Source organism: Tyto alba, unplaced genomic scaffold, assembly GCF_018691265.1.
Source record: "Tyto alba isolate M040663 unplaced genomic scaffold, T.alba_DEE_v4.0 Super-Scaffold_2, whole genome shotgun sequence".
NCBI lineage: Eukaryota > Metazoa > Chordata > Aves > Strigiformes > Tytonidae > Tyto > Tyto alba.
The window spans coordinates 77,695,631-77,722,986 of NW_024881282.1; the positions used below are offsets into that span (position 1 = coordinate 77,695,631).

A 27,356-nucleotide genomic window follows, 5' to 3' on the forward strand; every position below is an offset into this window, starting at 1 on the left:
CCAGCAGTACCAGCAGAAACTCAAGCTACCATAGCCATTTTTGTGGTGGTCATGAAGCCTTGGACCATCTTTCAGTTGCAGTGTAGTTTAAACTGTACTACCATGTTAGCTCCAGTTTGCTGGCTCTGTTTTGGGGTCCATCACTGGTGAATGTGTTTATTTTATTCTGAAATTGAATTATAATTTGAAAAAGTTTTACAAAATGACAGTCAATATTTATTGCCATTTTAAAATGTATTTTTCATTATATCTTACATCACTAATGACCTTGCTACATTCCTTACAGTGGGCATTTATTATACATGTTATAATAAAGATGTAAAATGTAAAGGGTCTTAAAATTAATACCTTGTATCTCTATGGAACATTTTCAGCTGGGATTCTCAGAGCATTTTAAGAGTAAGTTTCATAGCCATATGAAAGGTGTGTTTACATGACCACCTTTCATGAAATAGTGAAACCTGAAGTGATTTGTTTTTGTAACATCATGAACTAATTAGGATGAAAACCTAAGATTTTCCTCATCAAGGACTATGGGACAAGTTAGTAGCTTCCTCAGCTTGCATTTAGCAACCTTTAAAACGATCAATTCGTTGGGAAAGTTACTATCAATCAGGCTGACAATACTTGTACAGACAGGGATCCTTGCAGCCTGTGCGCTGGGTCAGCAGGCAGGCTCAGGATGCCCCCAGGGTCCTGAGCATCTCCCCATCTCCCCATTTAAACACACAATCTGGGTGAGCCCTGAGAGCAGTGAGTGCAAGACAGACAAGTGCTAGGTGAATAATCAAGGGAAACAGACATTTTTTCTATACTTTTATTCATTCTTGTCCTTGCAATTATCAACTCTATTTAAGATTAAGGTTAGTACTCTACAGGGATTTGTATGTCTGAGACTGTGAGAAACTGTAATGGTTCTGAAAGCAAAGTAATACTTAATAGTCCACTACAGCTTAAAGGACTTATCTGTCACGCTGATAAGTGTGCTCCAAGGAAGCCTCCCTGCATCCACGAGTGCCCCCAGGGAGACAACAGCAGGTTTCCCAGGGCTGGCCCCAAGGCATAGACAGCCAAGATATGTACATGTGGACAGCTATTTTGTCCTAAATCTCATCCAAGCCTGAAGAAGAATTACCTTTATAAGCTGCGTCACTGCAACCAGGTTGTCCAGAGAATTGTCTTCTGAACTCCCAGGAAGAAACAGTAATTAGGTATCCTGTTTCTTCTTTTTATTATTATATTGACTTTGGCATTGAATGTTATTTTTGTCAATTAATGCCTATCTGATGTTGCCAGCACAAAACGACCTTCCAAAGGTCATGACAGTTAAAGAGATTTCCTTATTAATTAACCCAAAATTGAAAATGCAAGCTGAAAAAAGTATGTTCAATATGTACTTAAATGACAGGAAAAATTAATTGTGATCAATATTATTACAAGCAATGCCAGCTCCATTACAAAACTGATGGCATTAAATACTACTTAAAAATGGGGTTAATCTGCAAAAAAAGAGTTCTAAGTAAAAACTCTGTGGCTTAAGGGTGCAGTATTCTTATCATCTGGGAACACCTGGATTTAAGTCAAAACTGGAAATGAATTTGGTAGTCTGTCAATCCATTTCCTAATTCCTAGTCATTTGTTCATATCACAAAGCCACCAGGCAGGAGTGCGTCATGGGCAGTCCCTACTCAGAAGCGTCTCAGGCCTGGAACGGGAAGGGTTTTGATGTCTGAATTGAAAAGTGTTTGCAGAAGAGTATCAAAGTTTGCAGCAAAATTTCTCATGTGTGCCTGGCATTCTCAGCTGAACCCTGTCAGTACTGCTTGCTTGCCCTTGGAAAAAAAAACAACAGTCCTTGGCACAGCAACTCAAACCATCCCAGAGGAGGCAGTTTAAAATGTCTAGGGACAATGTCATGCTCTATGTTGCTCTCATATTTTCTCTGGATTGATTAATCTGACATTATATTCTGCACCACACCTGGCAGAGGAGCTTACTCAACAAGTTTTTCTTGTTTGCAGAATAGTATATTTTCCAGGCTGTAATAAAGTTTTGTTTTAAAATAAAAGAAATAGATCCCCACGTATTTTTCTGGGAAACACATATAAACCCCGTCCTCAAGAGAGGATGCAGAGGAGGCCAGACTCTGGCTCTCAAATAGATGTGATACTTCAGAGCCTTGAATGCTTTGCTAAGCTCTGGAGAGGGTCAAGATTTGAGATGCAAGGTTGTGATTAACCATTCCTCTTTTCTGCCTTCATCTACCTCCCTCTTAACTGTGTAGCCCTCTGGTTTGTCTTTTTGTACTCAATTCCTTACCCACAAATAAATTCCCATCACAGGAATCTTAATTCCCTTTCAGGCACCGGGTCACCATATATCAGATGATGCAGCAAGTACCTCATAGGTGCCCACACCAGCTGCAATGGGGAATTCTTTGCTTTCCTCTTCACAGAGAGAACACCTCCTTGGCCATCTCCTATCCATCATGATTGTGCACGATGTTTTCTCCACCATTTGAAATCATTTAACATGTCCATATTGAGACACAATGGCTCTGTATTTTTTATGGAAAATATTAACTAGCATTTACCCTCCAGCCTCTGAATGGCTTCAGTGAAGAAGAGTTAAACCCACTAAATATTTCTGAAATTCGTGCAAGGTCAACAGGTGGATAGACAGAAAGCTTTTGCAATGCGGTTGGCAGCTGTTTTTTATTAATTGAGGCCAACAGTAATAATACAAAATAAAACAGACTAACTAAATTTTTATGAATTGCATGGATGCCATGGACTGAAAACTGTATTAGAGACAGATACTTCTGTGGCCTTAGTCCGATGTTATAAATTAACATTAAGCTAAAATTCTACAACACAGCTTTCTTGAAAGAATGCATATATGAACTGCTAATAAAATAACTAAAGGTCTCTTTGTATATATACATGTGTCATTCTATATAAAAGCATTATTTTATATGGTGACCTATTTAATAACCAACAACATTCCAGCATTTGTAGAAAAGAATTAAGGTATTCTGGTATGAATTCTAAAAATGAGATTCTCCTCAACATATTTCCAACAGCAGATATAATTCCCTGGAAACAATGTTTAAAATAGTAATGCTGGTAGACCCTTGACTATAGTGGAACAAATGGTACCATCTAACACACAGTGTAACTAGCACTTAGCATTAGGTATCAATCATGACTTGTATCATTTTAGGAGTTCTCGTTTTAATCAAGGAAAAAACTACTTTTCTGAAGATGATATCTCTTTCTACTTAGGTTTCCTGGGGAAATGAACTGTATGGGTTCATACTGTCTGTCAGTTCACAATTTCCCTCTGTTAAAGTCTGAATCTATTGTTAGTTTTCAACTACATTTAGCTGAGACACAGATATATCAAAGATAAATATATTGCCACTGCATCAGATAATGTTATATCCTGAGCTCAGCAGGTGCTTGTCTGACCTGCACAAGCTGAACTGGTTTGCAGAGACAACTTATTAAAAAAAAAAAAAAAAAAAAAAAAAAAAAGCCTTTTACAAGCTGCTGAGAGAAAAGTTTATAGGAAGCAATGAGCAGAATACCACATTGAGAGCCACAGTGCTCAGGGTCACACAGCACTAGACAAAACCCAAAAGCTAGCCTTCTCTCCCAGTTCATACTGGGATCCATTCAATTAACAGAAACAGGGTATTGCAAGATGTCATGCTAATGCTTTGTCCACTCAACAGTGTAGGGCACTTTGTCCTCATTCCACGTCCTCCTCTACCTATGTACAGCACTGTCTAGCCAAGTTTCACATGTAAATATGTGATATGGATTCTTCCCAATCATGTAGAAAAGTCCCACACCCCTTTGTACCCTAGACTGCTGAAAGATTTGGTTGAAACTCTACTACTCTACTACTACTACTTCAATCAAATGAAAAGCTATTTGTAGGTAAGTATTTCTCTGCTACAAATTGCCACTAGTGGGCATTACCACACATAAATGGTATTCATGGAAGATAAAAGTTCAGTACTTGGCTTCCAGTGAGAACATGTATAAGGAAATTAAGAAGTAATGCTTTACCCATAAAAGCAGCATGCCTAATGCCAAATGCGTCTATGAAACAAAAATATGAAGGGTTGATATGTCTTTCTACAGCACAGTGAAGAATCAGGTATACAATTACAAATTATTTCTTCTTGTGCTTGTGATTTAGTTTAAGTTGCACTGTTGGATAGAGTTATGCATATGTTTAACTATAAAGCAGCTTGCACTTACTAAAAGGAAGGCGGTGTATACAGATAGACATTCTACAATTTGATCGTGACAGAAATGCTCAAAAAATCTGTGTAAATAAAAAAAAAAGTGTGGCTAAAAGTACTGAAAAAACTGCTTGTGTCACAAAGCAGTCTGAGTCATACATATTTTTGTTTATAAAAAAAAAGTATTCGTAGGTATTCAGTATGAATTAAAACAAGAAATCAAGTCCTGCAGTTTCTTATTAATTTTGTATATTATGTTGTAAAATCTTTATAAGAGAAAAGAAAAATGATTTATAAATAAAACAAAAGTTTCAAGCACAAACAAATTTTTAAGATGCTCATCATGAAATAGGAATTATGGAGATTAATAATAATGCCAATTATTTATTTTTTCTTTTCATTATTTATTTTTATTTCATATAAATAATATTCTCAAAGAACAAAAGTATCAGACAGCAAATACAAAAAAGAACAATGAATTTCAAATCTTGGTTTTTAAAGCAGTAGAGTAGGTTGAATTTTATGCCTAATAATAATAATGCTACGTCATAAATCTACAGGATCTCTTTCTAGTAGGAGTTATTTGCTTGCAGCTGAAATTAAAATGGACATATACAATGGTTCATTATGTGGTTTTATCTCTTAACAAGAAATTTAAAATACATTAAATGTAAGCAAGATGAGAAAGCTCTAGGTTATAGTTCTTTCATGCCAACAGTGAAATAAACTAATAATATTATGAACACTTATTAATTTTAACAAAGTCTAGTGAAATTTCAGGAAATGTTTGTTTTGGATTGCTGTTTACACTTGTGGAAATCTAATAACACAGGTGCCCATATAAACTTTCCTCTGTCACTGGAAGTCTGAGTTTAATTTCTACCAGAGTTAGTTAGGAAGAACACCTGCTGGAAACAAGCAAAACAGTCAGGACTGCAGATTAATTGCTGGGCTTCAGTCATTTCTAGGATAAGTACAGAGCATGTAAAAATGGTGAGGCAGTAGCTTAAAGCAGGAACTTGAAGAGTGATGGTATGTTAAATCATGAGGTTTTGAGAAAGAAGCATTTTTCAGCATTAAAACATTCATAAAATGTAACATAAAATGGTTTGAGAACATTTTTTTCTGAAATCTCAGAACCAAAGAGGTTTACAAACTGAAAAACTCACAAGAGACATGTCCAGCTAAAAATACACTATACAAAATTTCAGAAATAAGTAAGGAAAAGTGGGCCTATTTACTCATGTGAAGGATTATTGGTTTCCTGAGCTAGTTATTCCCTTGAGATTACAGATAGCCCAATCAGTGATTGCCCTTATGATTCTGAATTTAACATTTGTCTTCAGGGTTGGTTTGTGTGGTTTTTTTTTTTTTTTGTTTGGTTTTTTTTTTTTCCTGGCAAGAATCATATTAAGGATCTAAATGTATATGTTTAAAAATTCAGTTCTGGAAATAAATCTACAGCTTTTTTTTTTGAGAAATTTTGAAATGTTTAGAGATGATTGATCAAGATGATGACGGTGTTCTCAAAGAAGGAAAGGGAGCTGAATTCCTGAATTCGTGGCTGCATGTGCATGCTGCATGTATCGCAACACACTGTGTGTGCCATGGAAAGCCCTGAAAAGGAACTCTGCTGTTTAGGTGAGAAGGAAAAGAGAAAAGCCCGATATACCATGAAAAGTCAGGTCAAGGATATATGGAGTTGGGAAGTACCGCTATTAGAAAAGGGAATTTGTCTGGAGGACTCAAGATGTTAGATGTGCATGAAATGTCATATGTAGATGAGATGTCATATGTAGCATGAAACAAGGAGCTCAACTAGGAGAGAAAGATGAAGAGGACATGGGTAGGTAAGCATGTCGTCATGAAGAAGAGCACTGAAGCTGTCTGTGTCAGTGATCTCACCAAAAGCTATGTATTGTCTGTGAGTACAGGAATGGGGAAAAGGATAATCTGACAAAACATGACAGGAGGGTGGGGTTCAGTTCAAGATGAAGACACCTAAATGTGGCAGTTTGTCTACATACAGGTGTTTAAATGTGAACCAGATATCCGTGCCCTCTAATTGTCAAAATATACCTGACATTCACAGTCAATGAAATTTAAAGGCAACTCAGCTCACCCTAAATAAACATCTATATTTTGCAGCCAAGCTAGTGGGAGTAGAGGAGCTAGAAAGACAGATGACGGATGAATGCTAAGTGAAATCAAATCTTTATTTATAGTCTTAATCCTACTTGTATTTGAAAATTAAGAGACAGGAGGAAGGAGGTTGACATAAAAAGAAAGGGAGGGTTAAGAGTGATGGAGGCTACTGATTAAGATGGATTAGTAATGAAATAAGTGAAATTTGTAGTAATGAAATAAGTGAAATTTGACATATCTGATCTCAGGAAATTTTAACACCTGTTTAATGTCCAAGTTGGATAAATAAATAAATGTTCACTTTTCTCCAGAATGGAAAGTTCCCTAAAACAAATTAAAGAATTTGAAAAAATTAATTACATTTCTTAACTAAAAATGAACTTTCTAAAACCTGAGATATTTCATGTCATTAAGGCGGAACTTACTTTCAATATTAAGCTACATTTTTTACTGCTTTATGGGACCTGTCATTCTTTTCTATATTCTCTCCCAAAGAACAGACTCTGTTTTTCGACCACTCACATAATATACCTGTATTCAGGCAGATCCTGTGAGTCTGCTACGTAACATGACTTTACAGAAAATGCATCAACCAGAAATCTAGCTCACAGAAACAAAGGGGACAGAACTGTAACTTCTGTAATACCATACAGACAAAATTTGGTTAATCAATTTTGATGTGAAAAAAAAATGAACAAGGAATAATTTAAGAGAAGCATTCAAATTCAGAAACCCCAAATATTTAATTCATATTTTTGGGAGAGAAAACACAATTATTTTTAATATAATCAAGATTTTCTGGAGGAAGTCAGAAATGTCTAAAAAATTCTAGTTCTTATTGAATAATTGCCAGCTCTTCCTGCTTATTGCTATTATGAAACTAAGATAGGCACCTTACAAACAGAGAGGAAGAGGCAATTCTTGCTTCAAAGACCTGCCATCTAAGTTGATCTGACAGAGCAAACACTGAAGTAATTTTCTCACACAGAAGTTCCATGACAGAGACAGAAATAAATATCAGTCCTTAAAACCTCCTGACCTACAAAGGGGTTTAGAGCAGTGGGTGTCAATAAAGGAAAACAGAAAGAGTCCACAGTACGGAGGCAAAGAAAGCTTGACTTGGTAGAGCTTGTCAATCTCTTGGCAAAGGCATGTGAAAATTTTTCCAAGAGGAGGGATGTGCTGGAAGGTTGGTTCAGATTTTGTAAAGAGAAATGAGCAAGCACTGGGATCTGCAGATACAGAAGCCAGAGAAAATGAAGAAATCGTATTTGGCAAAGGAGTATTGAGGAGCTGAAAGTGGAAGAGAGGAAATGCCTGGAGCAGAGGGGGCCCTCGATATCCCTAGCCCAGAACATTAGGACTCAAATATTGTACACTGCTTGGATGTTGTGGTGTGGAAGCTGCGTGCTGGTGGCAGAATGAAGAAGGAGGATTTGGCAGGATTTGCACTGAAAGGAGAAAAAAAAGTTGGGTTGTTCAGAATGAAAACCTGATAGCAGAATCTAATAGGTGATAAGGACATCATAATGTATTTCAGAAAATCAATACAAGTTTCAGATGTGACAAAATGAATGTTAATGAAAAACACAAGTTATGCAGATAAAGAAGCAAGGTAAGTATCATTTCCTATCTAAACACTGATGTCTTTCTAAAATTTTGTATCTCTGAGTAAAATGTGCCAGAATAAATCATAAAGTGTAACAGAAAAGATGTTTGCCATAAAAAGCATCTACCAAGACATAGCTGAAATGCATATGAAATTAATCCTTGATCTGACATTAAATCTAAACAAAAATTCCAAATCCCTGTGTGCTATAACAAAGTCCCTGGTGTTGGACCTCAATGACAAGGTACAGTCAATTTAAGGCATAATAGTGATTTTTAAGAACCTTTTCTTCTGCAGGTACTGGATTAAAAAAAACCCAAACCACATTTTTGAACAACCGAAGAGCCTTAGGAAAAGAGAGGATGTTGCAAGAACAATTCTGTAAGCATAGAAAATCTCTCCCTAAAGTCTCTTATGCTTCACTTCAAGTAGTTTGCATTAATGAGCTGAGAAACCCTTAACAGAACAACATGACCCAGCATACTATAGTAATTCCATAATTCAGTAATCAAATAACTACAAAATAATGCTGTTTCTTTAATGTACTGATCTTCATTTTAAATTGTTTCAGATACTTTTATATTTTGTTTCAGTATTTCAGAGCTTGCTGTGATCGAAGTATACAACAGTGAACAGAAAAAAAAAAAGGCAAAAAAAAAGCAACGCACTGACTCCGAGTAACTCTGTGATATGTTACTCCATGATATTGGTGGATTTTTCTTTTGCTTTTTCCACTAGTATTCCTTAAGGAGTAGGCAAAGATATGGCTTCACATAAGTAATGTGAGAGATTTAGAATGCAAAACTCCTGTGCCCTTGTTTTGTTTCAGTAGTACACTTCTGTTGTATTCACTGTAGGATTTACTCTGGGAACTAGTGTTGTCAGTGCTGGAATAACCATCACAAAATCATTCAGACATGTAATTTCTGATGTCAGAAGAGAACGTCAGAATTGCTGCTGAAATAAGGAAGGCATTTTTGGAATACAGCAATCTTTCAAGATGAAGCCATTTACAAAAAACCCCAGGAACATTCTCTACCAAATCACTGACCCTGCATTTCATACAGCCATCAACTCCCCAGTGACCTCTTTATCAGCCCAGAAAGGCACGGAGCTTTCTTCCTATTAGTAGTATTTACATTAACCAAATGCATGTGTTTTGGAAAATTTAAAGTAAATCAGATGCAGTACCTGAAAACCTATTAATACATTTAAAATATTTAAAAATGTTTTTAATTAATGCACATAGCATGCATACATTTAATCGTCTATATCTGACAATAATAAAATAAGTAGCAGTGTTTAGAAATCATTACTTCTTAACTGCTAATTGAACTGACTCTGAACTATAAAACAAAGAAAAAAAAACCTCCTCAGAAAAAGATCTATTACAATACATTTTTACTTTGGATTTATTAAATGATTTTGATTACTGAAACTTTACCAGAGAAAAAACTAGAAATTATACTGAATACATATAAGATGGTTTGATAAGATCTGTATTATTATTTCGTATCTCTGAATCTGTCAATATAGTCGTCTCTCCTGCACAACAGCTACAGCTCCTTTAAGCATCCTCAACAGTATTTACGCTTTTAAATTTTAAACCATTAACAATGCAGTACCCCCCCAAATCCAGCCTTGAACTCTGACAGACACTGATCTCTTTTTTCCCTCCCACACCCTGTTTTATCAGACGCTATTTTGTTTAAATTGGCTACTAAATAGCATTGCACTGTACCTTTAAATACAAATCAAACAATATTCATATTCCCACGGTGCTGCTAGTTTCCCTTATGCATTGAATCGCCTGTAGATTAAAAGCTCAGAATCTGAAAAGGGATTCTGTTCTGCAGACCAAAGTTCTCTGTAGGAGATGAGGGAGAGGGTCAGTCCCGGAGTCACACACACAACAGGCAGAAAACACACTTGTGATCCTCAGCTTTGGATAGCATCAGAAAGGGGAATAAAAAGCAGAAACACATGGCACACTGAGAACTGGTATCACTTATGGCTTCTAACCAAAGCAGCAATTAAACACCTTTCATCGTTCCCCCAAAAGCCTGATTTTTGTAAGAACTGAGAGAGACACACACACAAAGGCAAATCCCCTCAGAGCAGCAACGAAAACTTAATAACCTACCATTTTCTTTGCACTCTTCTGGAGGTTTAGCCTTTTTCGCAAGTCGTGGATCCAGCCATGATGTTGTCTTTGTGTTATGGCTGAAAAGAAAAGAGATCACTCTGAGCAGACACATACTGAAAGGAATCAAGTTTATTCCTTAAGAAAAAAGGGTTAGTCCAACAAAATTGCAATCGATACACTTAATTTGCTTACTGGTTCTAAGTAGCCCTGAAGGAGGTGTAAGAGTAATTGTGCAAGGCAGCTGTAAATTTGGCAACCTCAGCTCCCTGTCCTCAAAGCAGCTATTTTTATTAAAATCAACTAGAATGTTGCCAAGTTAACCTCATTGAAAATGCAGAACTCATCCAAAGCAAAAGGAATTTATTACAAATACAGTGTTCTCCCGTTGAACGAGTGCAGGCGACAGGATTCTGTACCATTCTCACAGTTTTCAGATAGAATTATTTTCATCTTAAACCTGTCCTTTTCATAAATACAGGTTTGTTATTTCTCACCAGCAGCACTGGCAAGGCATAGCAAAAGTGGTGCAAATTACAGCATGCTCCTGCAAAGTCTACATTTCCGGACAGAGTGATTAATGATATTTTGTTTAACAAACCTTTATCTCTCCATATATAATCCTTCTATCGAGATAAAATAGATATGCACAAGCTGAATGAATCATGTGGCTCCTTTCTATACTCAAAATAGATCTTTGAGGAATCAGCCATCAAATAGCATTGAACTGGCACAAACTGTTTTCTGGGAGAATATCTTGCCAAATGAATTGATACTTAGCACAGCTAATGAGACTTAAACCTAGATCTTTTCAATGTATACCTTTCTCATAAAATCTGAATTTGAAGCCAAATATTTTATATATATTAAGAAAGGAAGGCTATAAGCCAGAAAAGTATGTGATCATTATTCCTTTATTTTTTGTGATGTCTTTCCTACAATACCATCATTCAGAGACACTTCTAACCCATGTTTTATTGATAGGTCTACTGATAGATCTGGTAGGTCCTAGAAGGATGCTTGTTCCATACAGTACTGAATTATTCAGTTTATTATTAATATGATGTGTCATTTTAAAGTGTACTTAAGACTTCTCTTAAAAACATTAGTATAAGGCGTGTAAAAACAGGAGAGCTGGCAAAAAATGGATTAGGATGCAATTGGTAGTTGGTGAGTTACCGATTAACTGTTACAGTCCATGCAGTCCAAACACCACCAGTTCCCCTAGGGAAAACATAAATGCATAGACCCAGTTCCTTTTCCCACCTTGATTCCCTGTTTAGTCCATGGCAGATGAATTTTCCTCTGCCTCGATTTCCCTTTCTCTCTCAAAACAGAGTGATACTATCTACTTCTCAGCATTATTGTTACCATGTTAAAGCTTCCTCCACATTTTGGATGGGAAAAGAAGTAATGAGAGTTATGTACAGATAATGTGGCACCTAAAATGAAAATTGAGGCATTTAAATTCCTATTTTAAGCATGCCTTAATCTAGAACAACCTTCGTGATAGGTAAAGAGGATAAAGAAAACCTTCCCTTACTTTGAGAGCAGAGCTATATTTGCAGAGTATGAAGAATGATAAGCCAAAAGTAAGGTAAATTTGAAGCCATGCCAGCAGCCTGTGCTTGATTGCAAATGTAACTAAGATGCTTTCTCTGAAGCTCTGGCTGCCTGTGGTCTCCTGTAGGGTATATTTTTATACCACAGTCACAGCCTAACTGCAGCCTGTGCAGACATACTTGAGCTAGCTTTAAACTAACTAGGGGAGATATGGGCAACAGTGGCACTGCAGCAGTATGGAGCTCAGCGTGGGCCCATCACCCCAGCATCTACTGAACTCTTTGGGTGCAGCCAACAGCACACGCTGAGCTCCACACTCCCATGGGTACCCCATTAGCAGTGCCACAGCTCAGGGCAAGCTTGGGCATACCTGTGGATGCTGCAGTCACGTCTCTGGAGTGTGGGCATGTCTGTGCAACAGCCACTCTCTCCCAGCTACTAATTTTGAATGATTTTAGGGAACGCCTCTGGTTGCAGGGACTAAGTTGGATTCACAGATTGTTTCCTATGGCTTTAAGAGTAATATATATGATTACTATTAGTAATGCTGGCTGTGGTATAAAGCAGATCTCAAAACAAATCATCACCCCTGTTTTAAAGGTGGGAAAATGGAGTCAGAGACTCATCAAGTGACTGTTCACAGCCATCAAACAAGCCAGTAGCAGAGTCAGTACTAGAAGCCAAATCTGTTGCAAGTAATCTGGCCAGTGTTTTCCTCACAAGTCCATGCATCAGAACAGACCAACTCACCAGCCATGAAAACAGCCTATGACATTTCTAGAATAGATCTGAGAAATGAGTTTTCAGGCATCTGTAAAGACAGGTGCCGAGCTGAAAATAAGCCCAATTCAGTATTACTGTTTAAAAATGTGAATTAGTTGAATTACAGCCTCCAAGGCTTGTGTTGAAACTGAGAACAACAAACAAATATTTATGCTTCCCTTCAGCATAAATGTGGCTTCCATAAAACCCAGAAGAACTAATGTCTTCCAGTTTTGTGCACTGTGGACATTCTAAACAAAACCATAAACAAACTAAAAAATCAACAGCTTTTTCAACAGAAGAGAGATCCTTCAGTCTGCAGTGAAATTTCAGAGGATGAAGGTGGTGGTATCTCATCTAGATAAGCTCTTACAGAACTCAGTCTTCTCTTCTAGTTACTGTCTCTCAAACCCATTCAGCTAGTTAGTAAAAGCAAAACTCATCTGCAAGAACTTTTATCTATAGTAACTAACCAAAGGAGGAAAGTACTTCTTGAAAATCATCCCTCTCCTCCTTACACATCTCTATGCCTGCTCCCTTGCCCTGCCTTTCCTCTTTATTATCTATACTAAACATGCATGCTACATCTTGAATTGGAACTTCACATGCTTCTAGACAGGTGCTCTAGTGGGTAAAAAATATTTTCCTGCTCTGAAGACAGAACCTATTTGAAAGAAGGCAGAATCAACTACACCCATCTTCTAACACCTCTACAGTACCGTCAACGTCCTCTTTGGTGCTGTATAATGCTGATTGCTTCCATCTTCTTAGAAACCAGGTACACAGCACACAAAGACTCCTACAATGAGGACAGACATGACTACTGTTGTGATGCTCTCAGTAAAAGAGGGAAATAAGTAGCCCTGAATTACAGCGTAGTGTTTTTTTATACATGCCTACTTCTGTCCTACACAGGAGGTTTATTTGGCAGGGTACTCTTCCAACCTCCCTTCTGTCAGCTTTCAAGTTATGGGTTTTGGAGTGATGCTGCTCTTGCCATAACTATGCTAGCACTATGCACTATTGTTCAGAGTAACCCCCTGTTCCCTGTCTTCCAGTAAGGAATGGAATTGGGGTTATCCAACCACGGAAACAAGAGAGGCAGCTTCTTCCCCACACAGCCAGGACATGTCGGGAATGAAGGAAAGAACAAAAGCACGGTGGTGCCAGCTTGCTGAATGTCCCAGGGCAGGCTTCAGGGACATCTCAGGAAAGATGCCACCTCCCCTGTGTCCCAGGGCTCTGCTGTTCCCTACAGATCTGCAATGGACTAGAATCTGTAAAAGCTGAAGGGAAACAGTATTTATCTTCTAAACAGTTTTTAATATTATTTAAAAGAAGCCTTGATAGGAAAGCTTTAGCTATGGGAAAGAAGACAGAAGGAATAGTAAAATGGCCAAAATAACTCCAATGGCAAAAGTAACAGTAACATATATCTGCTGCATGAGCTGCACATGTTAATGCTTTTTAAGAATTAAAAACCTTGTAAAATATAAAGTGTATAACCTGCCTGCCTTACCACTAGGTCTAATCATATGTGTCCATTTGGGAAGTCTTATAGACAGACCAGAAGGAAAAGAGGCTGGGGATTTAAAGATTAGTTATGAATGAATCACAGATGAATAGCAGCGGCAGTTGTGGAATAAATGCACAAACAGGCAGTCGGAGCAGTTGTCACTGACTGAATGAGAGTGAAGTGATGCAACAAAAGCATCCTGTCAGAAATACAGCTGTGGCTCCACCAGCATTTTCTAATAGCCACTGCTTCATTACTCAGCAATAACCATACCTCATCACTAAAGGGCAGGTTTAGAAAGTCCATCCTTACACATTTTCAATGATACTGATTACTAGCTAGGACTATTGAGCTAAGAGGTAAGTGCTGGAAAATCAACTATGCACGTCTTAGAATCAGTCTTAAAATCAAGAGCAAATTCCTAATTTTGTAAACTATGAAGGCAATCAGTGAAGGATCCCCATGATTTTGCTTCAAGCAGATGGAGCATAGGAATAGTATAACATATTTAAACTCATCCTAATTAGTTACCTGCTATAGAAAATAGAAACCACTTATAGTCCTGAAGAGTTTTCCAAATTTGAAAAATAATTAAAAAAGAAAAAAGTCACTCAGTAAAGCAGTGTATCTTAATATTTTAGCCAAAAATCAATAAAATAATTATTGCTGAGCTAATTTAAATCTTCTCTCTTTGCCAAGTATTTGCACCCAGCAAAAACAGATTATTATAATCAGAGTCCTCCCGTATTGGTTACAGACACTTTTAAACATATGTGGAAAAAAACCTCTTCAGCTGGTTTATACTCAGAAGAAAACTCAGAATATTTCCCAGAAACTCTGACTTAACCTCCTGTTCTTCTCCAGATTTACTCTGTACCTTTGCTTTTAAGACTTCACAGAGACTGTTTATGCCCCAGTTATCATCACTGGAACTAGATACCAGGATCAGAGCCCCTCCAGGAATCCCACCGGATACTCCCTCATACCTTCAGGAATTAAAAAATATTAGTATGATTTTTCTTATTTAACAATGTTGCATATTTTTATTATAATTATTTGTTAGACAGTATATTATTTTACTTAAGATTTGAATATAATGGATTTGTGTTAGCAATCTGTCCGTTTAAAGCACTTTGACAAAGTTTCTTGTAATAACAAAGCCCTAGGACAATCTCTTGAAATATTTTTGAAGGAAATATAGAAAATAGTTACTGACAGTAATAGCCTTAATGTCTTTTGAAAACACTGCAAACCTACTCTAAATTGTGACTCTTGCAAGGTATATAATTTGCACGATATTGTGAAAGGCATTTCAAAATGGGTATTTACCATTGTGGTGCTTCAGTGTGTTTGGGGACAGCACATATGGATTTGTTTGGGTTTTCATTGTGAATACATTACATTCAATATGGTCCTCAATATAACAGCCTGAGCAAAGGGGAATATATGAGATAGAAAACAAAGTGCACTGTAGGCCACCTGACTTCTAAAATGCTTACTCCTCCCTCCTTTATGTATGCCTAAGATTTGTAGATATGCAGAGCTTTTCAGATAGCACAATAATGATTTTCAAGTAATTTTTGTTTGACAGGAAAACAGAGCATTAAAATGTCAATTTTGCAATTCATCATTTGTGTGGTGCTACTCAAACTTCTTGCACACATGTAGGGACAAATACAAAAGAGAGTTCTCTTCCGGCTATGGCTTGAATGGCAGCAGCTATGACTGTTAGTTTGTGTTGCATTTCATGCTGTCAGTCTGTTAGATGTGTTCGGAGTATGTGGTCCTTAAGAGACACAGGTCTGGGAGTGCCTATCCTGTGAAACCCACATGGCCTTGGGCAGTAGAGAAGTACTTATATCCTCAACCCAAATACAGTGGTGGTGCCTCTAGGTATTCACAGGAGTAGTAGATGCTTATGTAAGATTTTTTTGAGAATATATAAATGCCTGAAGTCTTCTACAGCAATTTCTGTTGTTTAAGTCACTCTCTTTGACTCAGGAAGATAGTTTCTGACAAAAAATGGGCTTAATCTCATGTGACTTCAGACATCAAGAAATTACACAGCTCATTGCGTAGGATTCCTCTCTATTTAAGGGAGAGACACCTATATAGAATAATTTATCTTACCTATCTTCCCGTGGGACTGGGGACCTAACCGTATGATCTTAGTGACATACTAGGTACTATGGCATCTCCCAAATGGCCTCCAGCTGCCCCTCCAGAAGGGTGCTGGTTTTGACAGGTTCTGTGTCATATCTGCCACATTCATGGAGATGTCCTGGGCTATTAGTATGCCTCTACAGTAGTGATTTGTCTCAGATCAGGAGGTCACTTTTGAAGCGAACCTCTCAGTTATCTTCATTTACACACTGAGCATTCTCCCAGCTTGTAAGCTTCTTTCACTTGAATTTAAAGTAGGTGATACACAGCAAGAGCTCACTTAATGCACTACAAGACATTCACAGGCATGCATCCCATGGCATCTGAAAAGACCTAGTAGCTGTGGATGCTGTGTCATCAGCACGGAGTGTTTCACTCTGCAGTCTACCAATATTGTTAATTTAGATATGGATATGGTTTAGATCAGAAGAAATTCAGACTGGTTTTAATTCAAATGTGGTCTGACGGACTGAGTTCAGGGACTCAGGGGTTGGAGACAATTAAGTGCACTCCTAGAGATCAACTTTGTTTTTAGTTTCATCAGAAAGGAATCCATTTCATGTACTCTGAAATCTGAAACAAATCACAGTGTGTGGAGACAGCCAGAAGATCTGCTTCAAAAGTTTTCTCTTGACACAAATTACGTACTATTGCAGATGTACCCCTGAATATCCAAGGGTATCTCTACTGGTAGAAGCACCTACATTTAGGCAAATTAATTCTGCCTTTATCTTTGGACAGGATGAATCAGCCTCTGGAGGTATTTATCCCTCTCCATTGACCACAGAAGGAGTCTTGCTATTGGTTTATATTAGTTACCTAATGCTATGTGGCAAGCCAGGTGAGCTGATTCTTCTAGTTCAATAAATACCAAGGAGCCAAATTATAATACCACTACAAACATTAGAGGAAAGGTGTTGGAAGAGGAATTCTGCAGACCAGAGCAGCAGAGACCTTTGGGGGAAAGACAAGAGATAAGAGAGTGAGGAAAGACAACAGGAGTTGAGCTGGTGGTTTGACCTGGATGTCAGCATAGACAAAAACAGCAAGTGAAAGCAAAGGACAATACACCACTAGTACAGACTGAGAATGTCTTTATAATATCAAAAGACAAAAGAAGAAAAAATTTAGCATTCCCCAAATTATTTCCAGTTCTATGATCTCCCAATTCCTAATTAATTTGTCATGAGGCAAGGGAGCAGTCTCAGGAGAAAGAAACTAAGAGATTTTTTCTGTTGCCTGTCCCACTGTATGTCAAGCTGAAGACAAAAGAGCACTAGAGATCTGATCGTTGTTATGCTGACCAAAACTGATGAATTCAACACAACATATAAACAAGGATAACGAATTATGGACATCTACGATCATACTTAGAAGAGTCCTGACGATTCAGAATTGTGCACACAATAAAGTCATACTGATACAGGATAACTTGTTTCCCAAAGAAGAATCCCATCAGAAGTGAATATTAAAATAGCATGTGAAAAAAAAATTCATCTCAATTGCTACTCAGTTAAAGCAACAGAAATAACCATACAACCAAAATGTGGCAAATTTCAATATTATGCACTCATACACTGATGATGTAACATACTCTCAGAAGTACCAAGCTAGCTTATAAGAGATTGGGTAATTACTGCACAATATGGAAGTAATCTTGAGCAGGTAGAAGAGTGTACTTCCACTTCAGTATTTTCAGTATCTTCTATTACAAAAGTTATTGAATGTTATGGTGTAGCCAGACTTAACTCATATATACTGCTTTCTGATGGTGAACTGATGGAGCAACCAGGAACAGCTAAATATATCATGAATCTTCACGTAAGCAAGATGTTAGGATAAATATATTATTCCTGCAATCAAAAGACCTTCCTACCTTAAAAACTACTAAGAAGAAATACTGATCCCAATGTAGTCAGTAGCAATAGTCTTAGAAACAAACTAGGTCAGAATTCTAGTTTTCCAGTTTATAGCTGTACTTCTTTTCATGTAACACCTGAAATAGCACCAGCTGTATTCAAAAAGTTAATGGCTGTTTTTTACTGTGAAGAGTCCTTGGCAGAGGCCTATTTTATAGCTGTTTTGTAGTCTTTTATGATGCTCTCATAAAAATAGCAACTTTAACAACTGGAAAAGATATTGCAACAAGTCCAAAAAGCAGTGCTGACTCTGCTGTCGGAGAAGTAGGTGTTGAAGTAGGAAGAGACTGAATATCTATGAGATGTACTGGAAAGTGTTTTTTTAAACCTCATGTGGAGAAATTCTAAAAATCATCACCGGAAGTCAAAAAAGATTATCCTTTAAAGATATATTGCAGAGGTCTGATTTTTTTTCTAGAATTTTCTCCACTAACGAAACAGTTACTAATGTAGTATAAGCAGAGGAAACCATATGTGCTTTTGAACATTATAGAGTTAAATGGCTTTTGTTATGGGCTATGTAATATCCTTGAGACTATTCATCAAGACAGTTGTAGCTCAGCCTAACAAACTGCAGCTCTTTCTGGTTTAATGTCTTACTCTTTCTGCACCCCCACCAGAGATCTCTGCTGTCTGTCGGTGGATAGAGGGCTGGAGAAAGAGGCAAAATCAATTCTGCCTTTTACAAATAAATATCATAATGTGTAACCAATGCTACAGGATGGTTTATAACATAATGGTGTATGTGATGGAGTTAGAGTTGTGTGAGGTCCTCATTTAAGTCTGACTGTACGTGATAGCAGGTGCACTGAGAATCTTGGTCCTTTTATATTACCTTCAACACTGCACTGTACCAGTCCAGCAAACATCCAATGCCTGGGATCCAACACAGACAATGCCTGTTGACTTTGTGAGGACAACATGACACTCATGTCATTTGTATGTAGTTTGAAAGTAATTGACAAGGCGAGGTCTGAAGGCTCTGGGGAATTACATACTTTCTTTAGCCCCGGGAAAAGGCAAAACTAAAAATCAGTTATGGCTATAGTTTATTTAAGTATGCCGAAATAGGTCACCCTCATCAGCCATATTTAAAATAGGAAAGAAGGAGCAGAACTTGAGGTTCTGTTGGTGGTATTCTAATTTATATACAGTGTTTTAACTATTGCATGTTCTCATCAGCATATGTTCTCAATGAAAGCAAATGCAGGAGATGGATTCCTATTTGTGTGATGTGTGCCTGTATTTGAAAATTTGGATTCATATGTAATGGAGGCTGGAAACAACCCAAGAAATGTACTTAAGTAGCTCTTCCTGAAAAACAGTGGTATTATGCAGTAAGAAGGGATGTTCTTCCTGTTCTGTTAATGCTAATATAGGTAAACATAAGGTCATGCATCTATGTTAAAAAAGGGAAAGAAAGGAAGAAACACACCAAGCCATGCTCTAAAATACAACCATCATCTGAATCATCCAGTGAAGCTAGTATATGATTTTTTTTTTCTTTTTCGTCCTTGAAGCAGAGAAAATTCCTTCCAGTGTGCTTTACAAAATGCTAACTGGGCCATTAATGATTAACAAATAAATAATACTGTCTACAGACAGTTATCTTTCTTTTTATGAAGTTACTCCCTCTCTCACTGTAAATCTGCAATGTTACTTCTGATGGCAGTTTTGATAAGTGATACAAATTTTAGAGGTTAGTTTGAAGTGAATGAATGAAAATGCTGTAATGAAATCTAAGACCTTTGGGTACACCTGTGACAGCTTGGAACTTACGATCACTTACTGATTGAAGTCCTTAGGGTTTAAAGGCACAATTCACATAAGCCTCAAATACAGCAATAAAAGATGCTTCCTTGTATGACTTTTTTCCCACCCATTGTGATATACACATTAAAAATGTTTGTTTTTCATCATTTTTCATCTATTATTTAATAATCTAGTACAATTTTTACTACTGTTCAGGGAGAGGTTGTTAGACAAATAGGTTTCTGTTGTCTTTTTATCTTTCATTTTTTTTTCCGAAAGCAAATGGAGTCTCTTCATGCCATTAACCAAAGTGACTTGTAAACAAAGAGGCAATTTAACAGCATCCCCACAGCATTACATTCCTACTTAACCCTTTGAAGACTGTGCAATGTGAAAACTCAAACAATCAAAGAGTTGTTCCTTTGCTAGGATTCTAGTAAATAAACTGGTATTTTTACAGATGCATAATCGCACTTTTTTGGAATTACATTATTCAAGCATATAATCCCAAAGGCAAGGAGCCCTTACAACAGTCTTTCTACCCTGTCTGCACCTCTGATTGATTTCTCTGCTTTACATAACATTCATTTAGTGGAAGTGAATGATGAGCATTGTCAGAACCGCAGTGTAAACCAGAGCATTTCCAGGAAAGGAAGTAAGCTGTAACATCAAAGGAAATTGTGGAGTGGAATGGCTGCTCTGTAGAGTGGGAGGGCTATTTGCATTCACTGTATTTGTTAAAAAATATACATTTATTTTCTATCAAATTGCCTGCTGCATTATTTTCCACTGTCACAGTTTGGTATGTTAGTGATCTACCCATCATCCTGTCCACCACCCCCAAACATATCACAGGTTTTTTGTTACAATAAGTAAAATAAAAGCACCACATAATTAAGTATGGTCTTTGAAAGAGCATTCAATATGTGCAGAAAAATTAAATTTGGGAGTGAGGTAAGAAGGAAAAAAGGGTTTGAGCTAGCCCTGAAGTCATTCTAGTTCTTTGCTTGATTGGACAAAGTTACTATAATTATTATTTTTTCTAGAATAAGCATATTTTTTCCCTTTTCAGCAAGATACTTATGTTTTAATAGTTACTGCTCTTTTCAGCCTTGTATATGCCAGAAGCTACAGTTGGTCACGCCAGTGTTCATGAAAAATCCCATGCATAAACTTTATTTTTATCATTGTTTACACTTTATATGACAGTCATAAAGTTTTACATGAAAAAAGGGATTTAAAGCAGAAGTGACACCACCAAATATTATTTTTACCTATTAATAATCAGAATAATGATTAACACTCCAAATTGTTGAGGCAGTTCCTTAAAACAAACATAAATGCTACTGCTACATCTGTAGTAGTGTACTGCTGAAGATGTTGGTTTTTCCTTTCTCTTTTTTTTGTGGAACATGATGTTATATGAACTTACTCATTTGATGTGTTCTTACTCTGTTAATGTGTATTAGTGACAGCACTTAGAGAAGGATTAACTTTCATATCCATTTGTTCAACGAGTTGGCTAATTAGCAGCAACAGGTATGTATAGCCTACCAACAGGAAAAAGTTCCTACACAGAATTAATTCTTCTTATTGTCTACTCTTTTATTTTATTATTTCTAAGTACAGCATGGCCTCCCTCTTCTGTTCACTAGCTAATTTTTAGCCTGACTATATTTCTTCCCTTATTCGGCAAAAAGCACAACCCTTTCCACCTCCATCCACATATGGAAGGACGAACCCAGCAATTGTGCTCCTTTCCCATAAGCATCAGAACAGCAGAAAAGCCTTGCTTTCAACAGAAGAAACAACAGCTTTAATTGCTGCCATCAAAGTTCTAAGCAGTCCAGTTATGTATCTTAAAAACCAGCATGTTTCAGTGTAAGTCAGTAGTGCAGGATTTGCCACCAGATCTCAGCAGCCTTGACAGCCAGAACATTCCTACTGTTTTAATGAGGAGTGCAATGCTCCACTCCGACATACAAACCATTTCCCCATGCAGTTAAATATGATATAGCTATTAGAAAGAGAAGAAATAAGACTCACTCAATAAAGTAGACTTCCCCCTTTTCTGTATAAGCCATTTCCCAGTTATCAGGCAGTGGGCCCAAGTCGTCATTTTCTTCAGGTTTAGTCTGCTTTGTTACATCCATTTCCTCCTTTGCTTCTTCAGGCTGAGTATATCCTGGTGCAGGACAAGGTTGGGTGGAAGATGCCTCACCTGAGACAGCTATACTCTTTTCTTCATGTTCACTTGATTCTACAAGAGAAGAAAAATTACAGGTTTTGGATATCCAAGTTAGTGGTGGGGAATTTACCAGTGCAAGTCTCCAAGGAATGCCCAGTGAACTGCGAGTCTTGAAATAAAGAGAAAAATTCTGTTGGGTTTATGCAAGGCTCCCTCTGATGGTGCATTTTATCTCAAACACAATAAAAGAAAATAAAGCAATAAAACCAGACTGAGACAAGAAACTAATAAAGAGCTTAGAAATAAGCCAAAGAGTTCTGGCTTGTTCTGTCCCAGGAGTCCTTCCAGACCAGCAGTTAGCACTGAGCAGAAGGCAGCTTCACATCCAGCAGCACTACTGTCTTGTGTCTTAACTTTTCAAACTATACACGCATAAAACAACTACCCTGCTGTTTTACTACAGACAACAGATCCTTTTCAATTAATAAAGTAGATACACTAATTGCTTTACCTATATCCTCCATACATCAAAGAAATCAATACATTTATCAACTCATAGCAATAAATAATAACCATATAGAAAGTAGTTGTCATTTCATTACCAATCTAATCTGTGGGAGGCTTTTTTTCCCACAGCCAATGCCAAATGCTTCCTATACTCAATGTGGTTGTTTCTCACTGTGACCAAAAGCATATCCAGGAAGGAGTCTTCCTTTCCTATGTATTTTTCAGTACTTGATCTTTCACATTTTATTGATTTCATTTTCTATAAAATCAGAAATTTAAAAATGTGGTGTCCAACAGTATCTCTACCACTATCAGTCCCTTCAGTCCAGTCCACATACTTTTAACTAAGCAAGTGCAGTAGTACTTAACAATACTTGTTAAAACATTCACTGAACACGAACAGAAGACAAAACCATAAAGACACCTAAAAAAAAAAAAAAAAAAAAAAAGATAAATGGGGATCAGGTGTGCAATATTAGAAGTCTAAATGTGACTTATCCACATTGTTGAACACTTACCCCCACAATTAAAAGTCTATATATTCATCTGCATGAATGAGTATCACATAGCACATGGAAGTGCAAGCAGGGCTTGCATGCAAACAACTATTAATGAGAGTGGAGAAAACACAATCTTTTATTGACTATTAGTACTAGTTCATCAGAGGATGGTCCAGAGAACTTACACTACTAAAGAAAGAGATTCCCTCATCTTTGGAGGTGAATAAATTTGGTTGACTAATCTACTAGGTATGTGTCTGTAAACTGTGTTTTATGATATGCTCTATCTAGGAACTAGCTATTGAAAAATTGTGGCAGGAACCTCAGTGGACAACAGGAGCTCTCATCCTTGTATCCTCTTTTTTTCTGTTGCACTTAAATGAAGCTTTATCTCATTGAAAAAGTAGTCAGAATCCAACTTCTGGCCAAATGAACTGCAACTGAAATAAATTCACAATTTTAATGTATTGACTGAATCTTCACTGACTATGATGGTATCCTAGTCATATGGCTGAAATGACCCTACATGTAAAGCTAGGTAAAACAAATTCAGTCCTGCTTAGGCTAGTTGCTCAGTTTCTAGATAGTTAAAATGAGGAGAGATGAATCTGAGACCTAGTGAGCATGGTTTTACATTAGGTTACGTGAAGGCTAATGACATAAGCTCACCAACAGGTATAAATCATAGGGATACAGACAATGAGTATCAGAGGAGAACTGAGAACAAACTGTGAACTTGTTCACCAGTATCTAATCAAAATGATACATATTTGGTGTAATAGAGACTAGACTGAGACTAAGATAGCTTGTTCATAAAGTTATCTAAGGAATGAAGGAAGTATGCATAGTTTTGTACTATCAGAAATGTATATACACTTTTCTGAGTAATACTATATGGACTGTATTGAAGTCTGTGGTCAATTATAAAAAATAAAGGAGAAAACATGGTTTTAAAATAAGTCAGCAATGTAGTCTACAATAAAGTTCAAGATGACAATTTCTTAAATGAACTAACAGTGCATTCAGAGCACGGAACTATTCAGATACTTGCGTGAAACATACAGGAGGTGGAAGACAGCTTGGGTGAAATGATCTAGTTTGTGATGCTTAGGACAGCAAGAAAGAAAAGCAATAAAAACTTAACAACAATGGTCTTAAAAAACCCCCCAGATTTAAATAAGCTCAAAGAATTAATCAATTTGATGTTATAGCAAGCAATGGTAAGGGAAAATGAGCTCAGGAGAATTAGTAAAGATTAAATAAAGAATACTGAGAATGTGAGCACAAATTGTTCTAATGAAAAAGAAAAATAGTAAGTATAATCAGGGGTCATTTTGATTAAGCTATGACTTGTCAATGGTCTGCTACTTGAGATAGAATTGTACAGAAGGTGAGAACTAGATTAAATTGTTAAGGATGAACACAGAAAAACAACATGGGCAATAAGGCTAAAGAATGTGGAGTAGGGTAGGCAGAGAACAGGTCAGGTAGAACCTAGATGAAGCAGCCATCTTTAATTGGTGGAGCCTCATGAGATGAAACCCAGGCTACTGAGGGAAACAATGAAGCAGACTCATCACTAGTAATGGCTACACTTTTGTGACTTCATGGAGAAAAGAAACTTAGGAAAAAGAGACAGAGTCCTTGTTTCAGCAAAGTATCTATGATTTAGATTTTTTAGATACTTATATATCCTTTATTTCCAAGCACTTAAGTTATCTTCTGCTCAATTCCATCTTTTTGTAAAAGAAAGAGGAGGAAGACCCACAAAACTGTAACTTTGCATCTTTCTATTTTTAAATCCTAGAAGGGTGTTGGGATCAGCAATCAAACCACCTACATGTAAGCTCTTCAAGGTGATAAATTATTGTCAGGATTTTTCAAAAAGAAATTGTGCCAAACTAATCCTATTTCTTTTTGTGACAGAGTAACAGGTGTTGCTTCTTGGACAGAAATGGTAGATATAGTTTTCATGATCTTAAAAAAAGACTTTTGACACTGACACATACAGCCTTTTAAAATAGTGTGAAAATAAAAATAGATCTGGTCTTGAACAGGGTGATTGTCTACAGCTTTACAGCCATATGCATCTCATGCTGCTAAATCTTGCCTCATACTTGAACTATGTGGTATTAAAATAATTTTATGTTGTTTGGAAATGTGAATCTGACTGTGAGAAGAAATGAATTAGCAAGAGACACAAATGCAATTTTTGCTTAGTTGCATCTCACAGCAGAGCAGTAAGATCCCAGGTGAAGTCCCCTCCTCCTTATCTACCACTCCCAAATCCTCCCCCACTGTCTTGCCTTGGCTTTCCAAAATATGTGGCATCTGTCTCATGCTAAATGACACAATCAGCTATAAAAATACAAGATGAGGAACAAATTCCTAGGCAGAATTCCTAGTGGAATGGAGATATGGGGATTTGTAAGGGATGTCTAACCATTATCTTCAGTCAATGATATTACTGTGAAAGAAAAACATCAATAGGCAGGAAGAGTAAAAGAGTAAGCGTATGAGATACAGGTCTTTCCACTTTCAGCTACAGTAAAATTTAATCAGAAGTACTGTGCCCAGTTTCAAGAATTTAATGTCAAGGAAAATGGGAAACAGTCCAGCGGACAGAAAAGGGAAAATAAAAAAAAAAAATAATAATAATAAAAAAAAAAGATTGTAAGTATGTAAAGCTTCAAACCCAGGTATTTTTAGTCTTGAGGAGAAAAGACTGATGGATATGGGAAGCATTTTCAAATATGTCAAAGTTTCCTGCAAAGCAGAGAGGATATATGGTCTCCAGTTCCCCTGGGAATAGGACAATGTAATTGCAGATAATTTCTTTGGAGGTTTTCTTCTTATCTCTGTAAAGCAGAAGTTCTCATCTGTCTCAAGTATCACTGACAGATCTGTGAGTTATACTCCCAAGGGTACCTGCAGTCTTGAACACATTTCTACTACAGGAAGGGTGCTGTATAGATTAAACTGAAGACAAGACATAAGGCCACATGGTGCATATGACCACAGTAAAACAAATAAATTGGGAGCACAGGTGCATCACACTCAAAGGCTAATGATCAGCCAATTGGTCTGATAGAGCACAGATGTGGTGACATTGCTCTGTCTTGGGATTTTACCATGATATCTGTAATACATGTTCTTGCTCAATATCTTATTTTCAACAGGTCTGAAGAGGTCAGACTCCTGATTTTCCGTAACTATATTAGCAAATTCCAGTCATCATGATGGCAGAAGAAAAGTGAAAATTAAGCATTAAGGATTAGAATATTCTGAGCTTGTCTGAGATTGCTATCAAAATATAATGGGGAAAAAAGGAACATGATGCTTATTTAACAACTTAAAAACATAATTATTTTAAAGCCAACCTCATGAATTATTAATTACTGGATCATTATCTTTTAATAGCTTACTTTGATAATGTAGAAGGCATCATGATGACTAAAATCCAAGTAATTAAGGTAAAATTGCCTAATGTCATTTAATAATCTTAAATTTTTCGCAATGGGCATCCTAATCACACTTGTCTGGAATACAGCTTTACTGTGTCATCTTATCTTTTGTAACATGTATTTATCATTCACATACTCCAGGTAAGGAAGATATTCACCTATTAGCAGTTTTCTTTCTGCTAATAAATATTCATATATAATGTTTGATTTGATAAAAAACAGGAGGTGTATTTAAAAAATAACAGTATCTTAAATGTACAAATAAAGTTTGAAATACTACAGTAACACACTGTGAGCACAAATATTTATCTTCAGACGATATATAAAAAAAATCCTAAAATTGTACCATGAGTCCAGAAAGATTTTTGTCACTAAAAAAAAAATCAGTTGACTTTGTCAAGTGAAATAGCCTACTAGAGCTGCTGTCTCACTGCAAAACAGATCACATGGTCCAATTTTCAAAAGCAGTTTAACACAGTATTTCAAGAGTGAGTGTCCTGTGAAGTGACAGAGTAGGCACCAGTAAAGCACCAGCAAATTATTGCATATATAGAATACAAAGAATTTTGAGAACAAGATAATGGGTATGTTAAAAATACCTACGTATCATTAAATACTGTAAGTTTATTTCTGTAGTACTCCAACTCCAAATACCAGCAGTTAAAATATTACTGGTTGATATGACATGTTCTCTATACAGCTCTTAGACAATATGGTGATTATTTAAAAAAAAAAATAACTGGTAGTTACATTGTGATAGTCTCAGAATTTGAGCCTTCATCAATGTTGTTGCTTGCACTTTAAATTGTTTCTATTATTTATAGCCTAACTCTTGAAATTTTCCAATATAAACATGTAAAAGGACCTTGT

At 36.7% G+C, this 27,356-nt stretch overlaps 1 protein-coding gene across 12 annotated transcripts in view; it reads right to left on the reverse strand.

Annotated features, from left to right (window-relative positions):
* MAGI2 (membrane associated guanylate kinase, WW and PDZ domain containing 2) overlaps positions 1-27,356 on the reverse strand; it is a 794,831-nt gene that overhangs the window by 258,815 nt on the left and 508,660 nt on the right. For all 12 annotated transcript variants that reach the window (XR_006165279.1, XM_042792123.1, XM_042792119.1 and 9 more), the window contains 2 exons: positions 21,874-22,087; positions 10,153-10,232 (listed from right to left, as the gene is read on the reverse strand). Coding sequence is in view for 11 of the 12 variants with exons in the window: in XM_042792123.1 (XP_042648057.1) it covers positions 10,153-10,232; positions 21,874-22,087 (294 nt within the window). In the remaining variant the exon portion in view is untranslated. The remainder of the gene's footprint in view (positions 1-10,152; positions 10,233-21,873; positions 22,088-27,356) is intronic.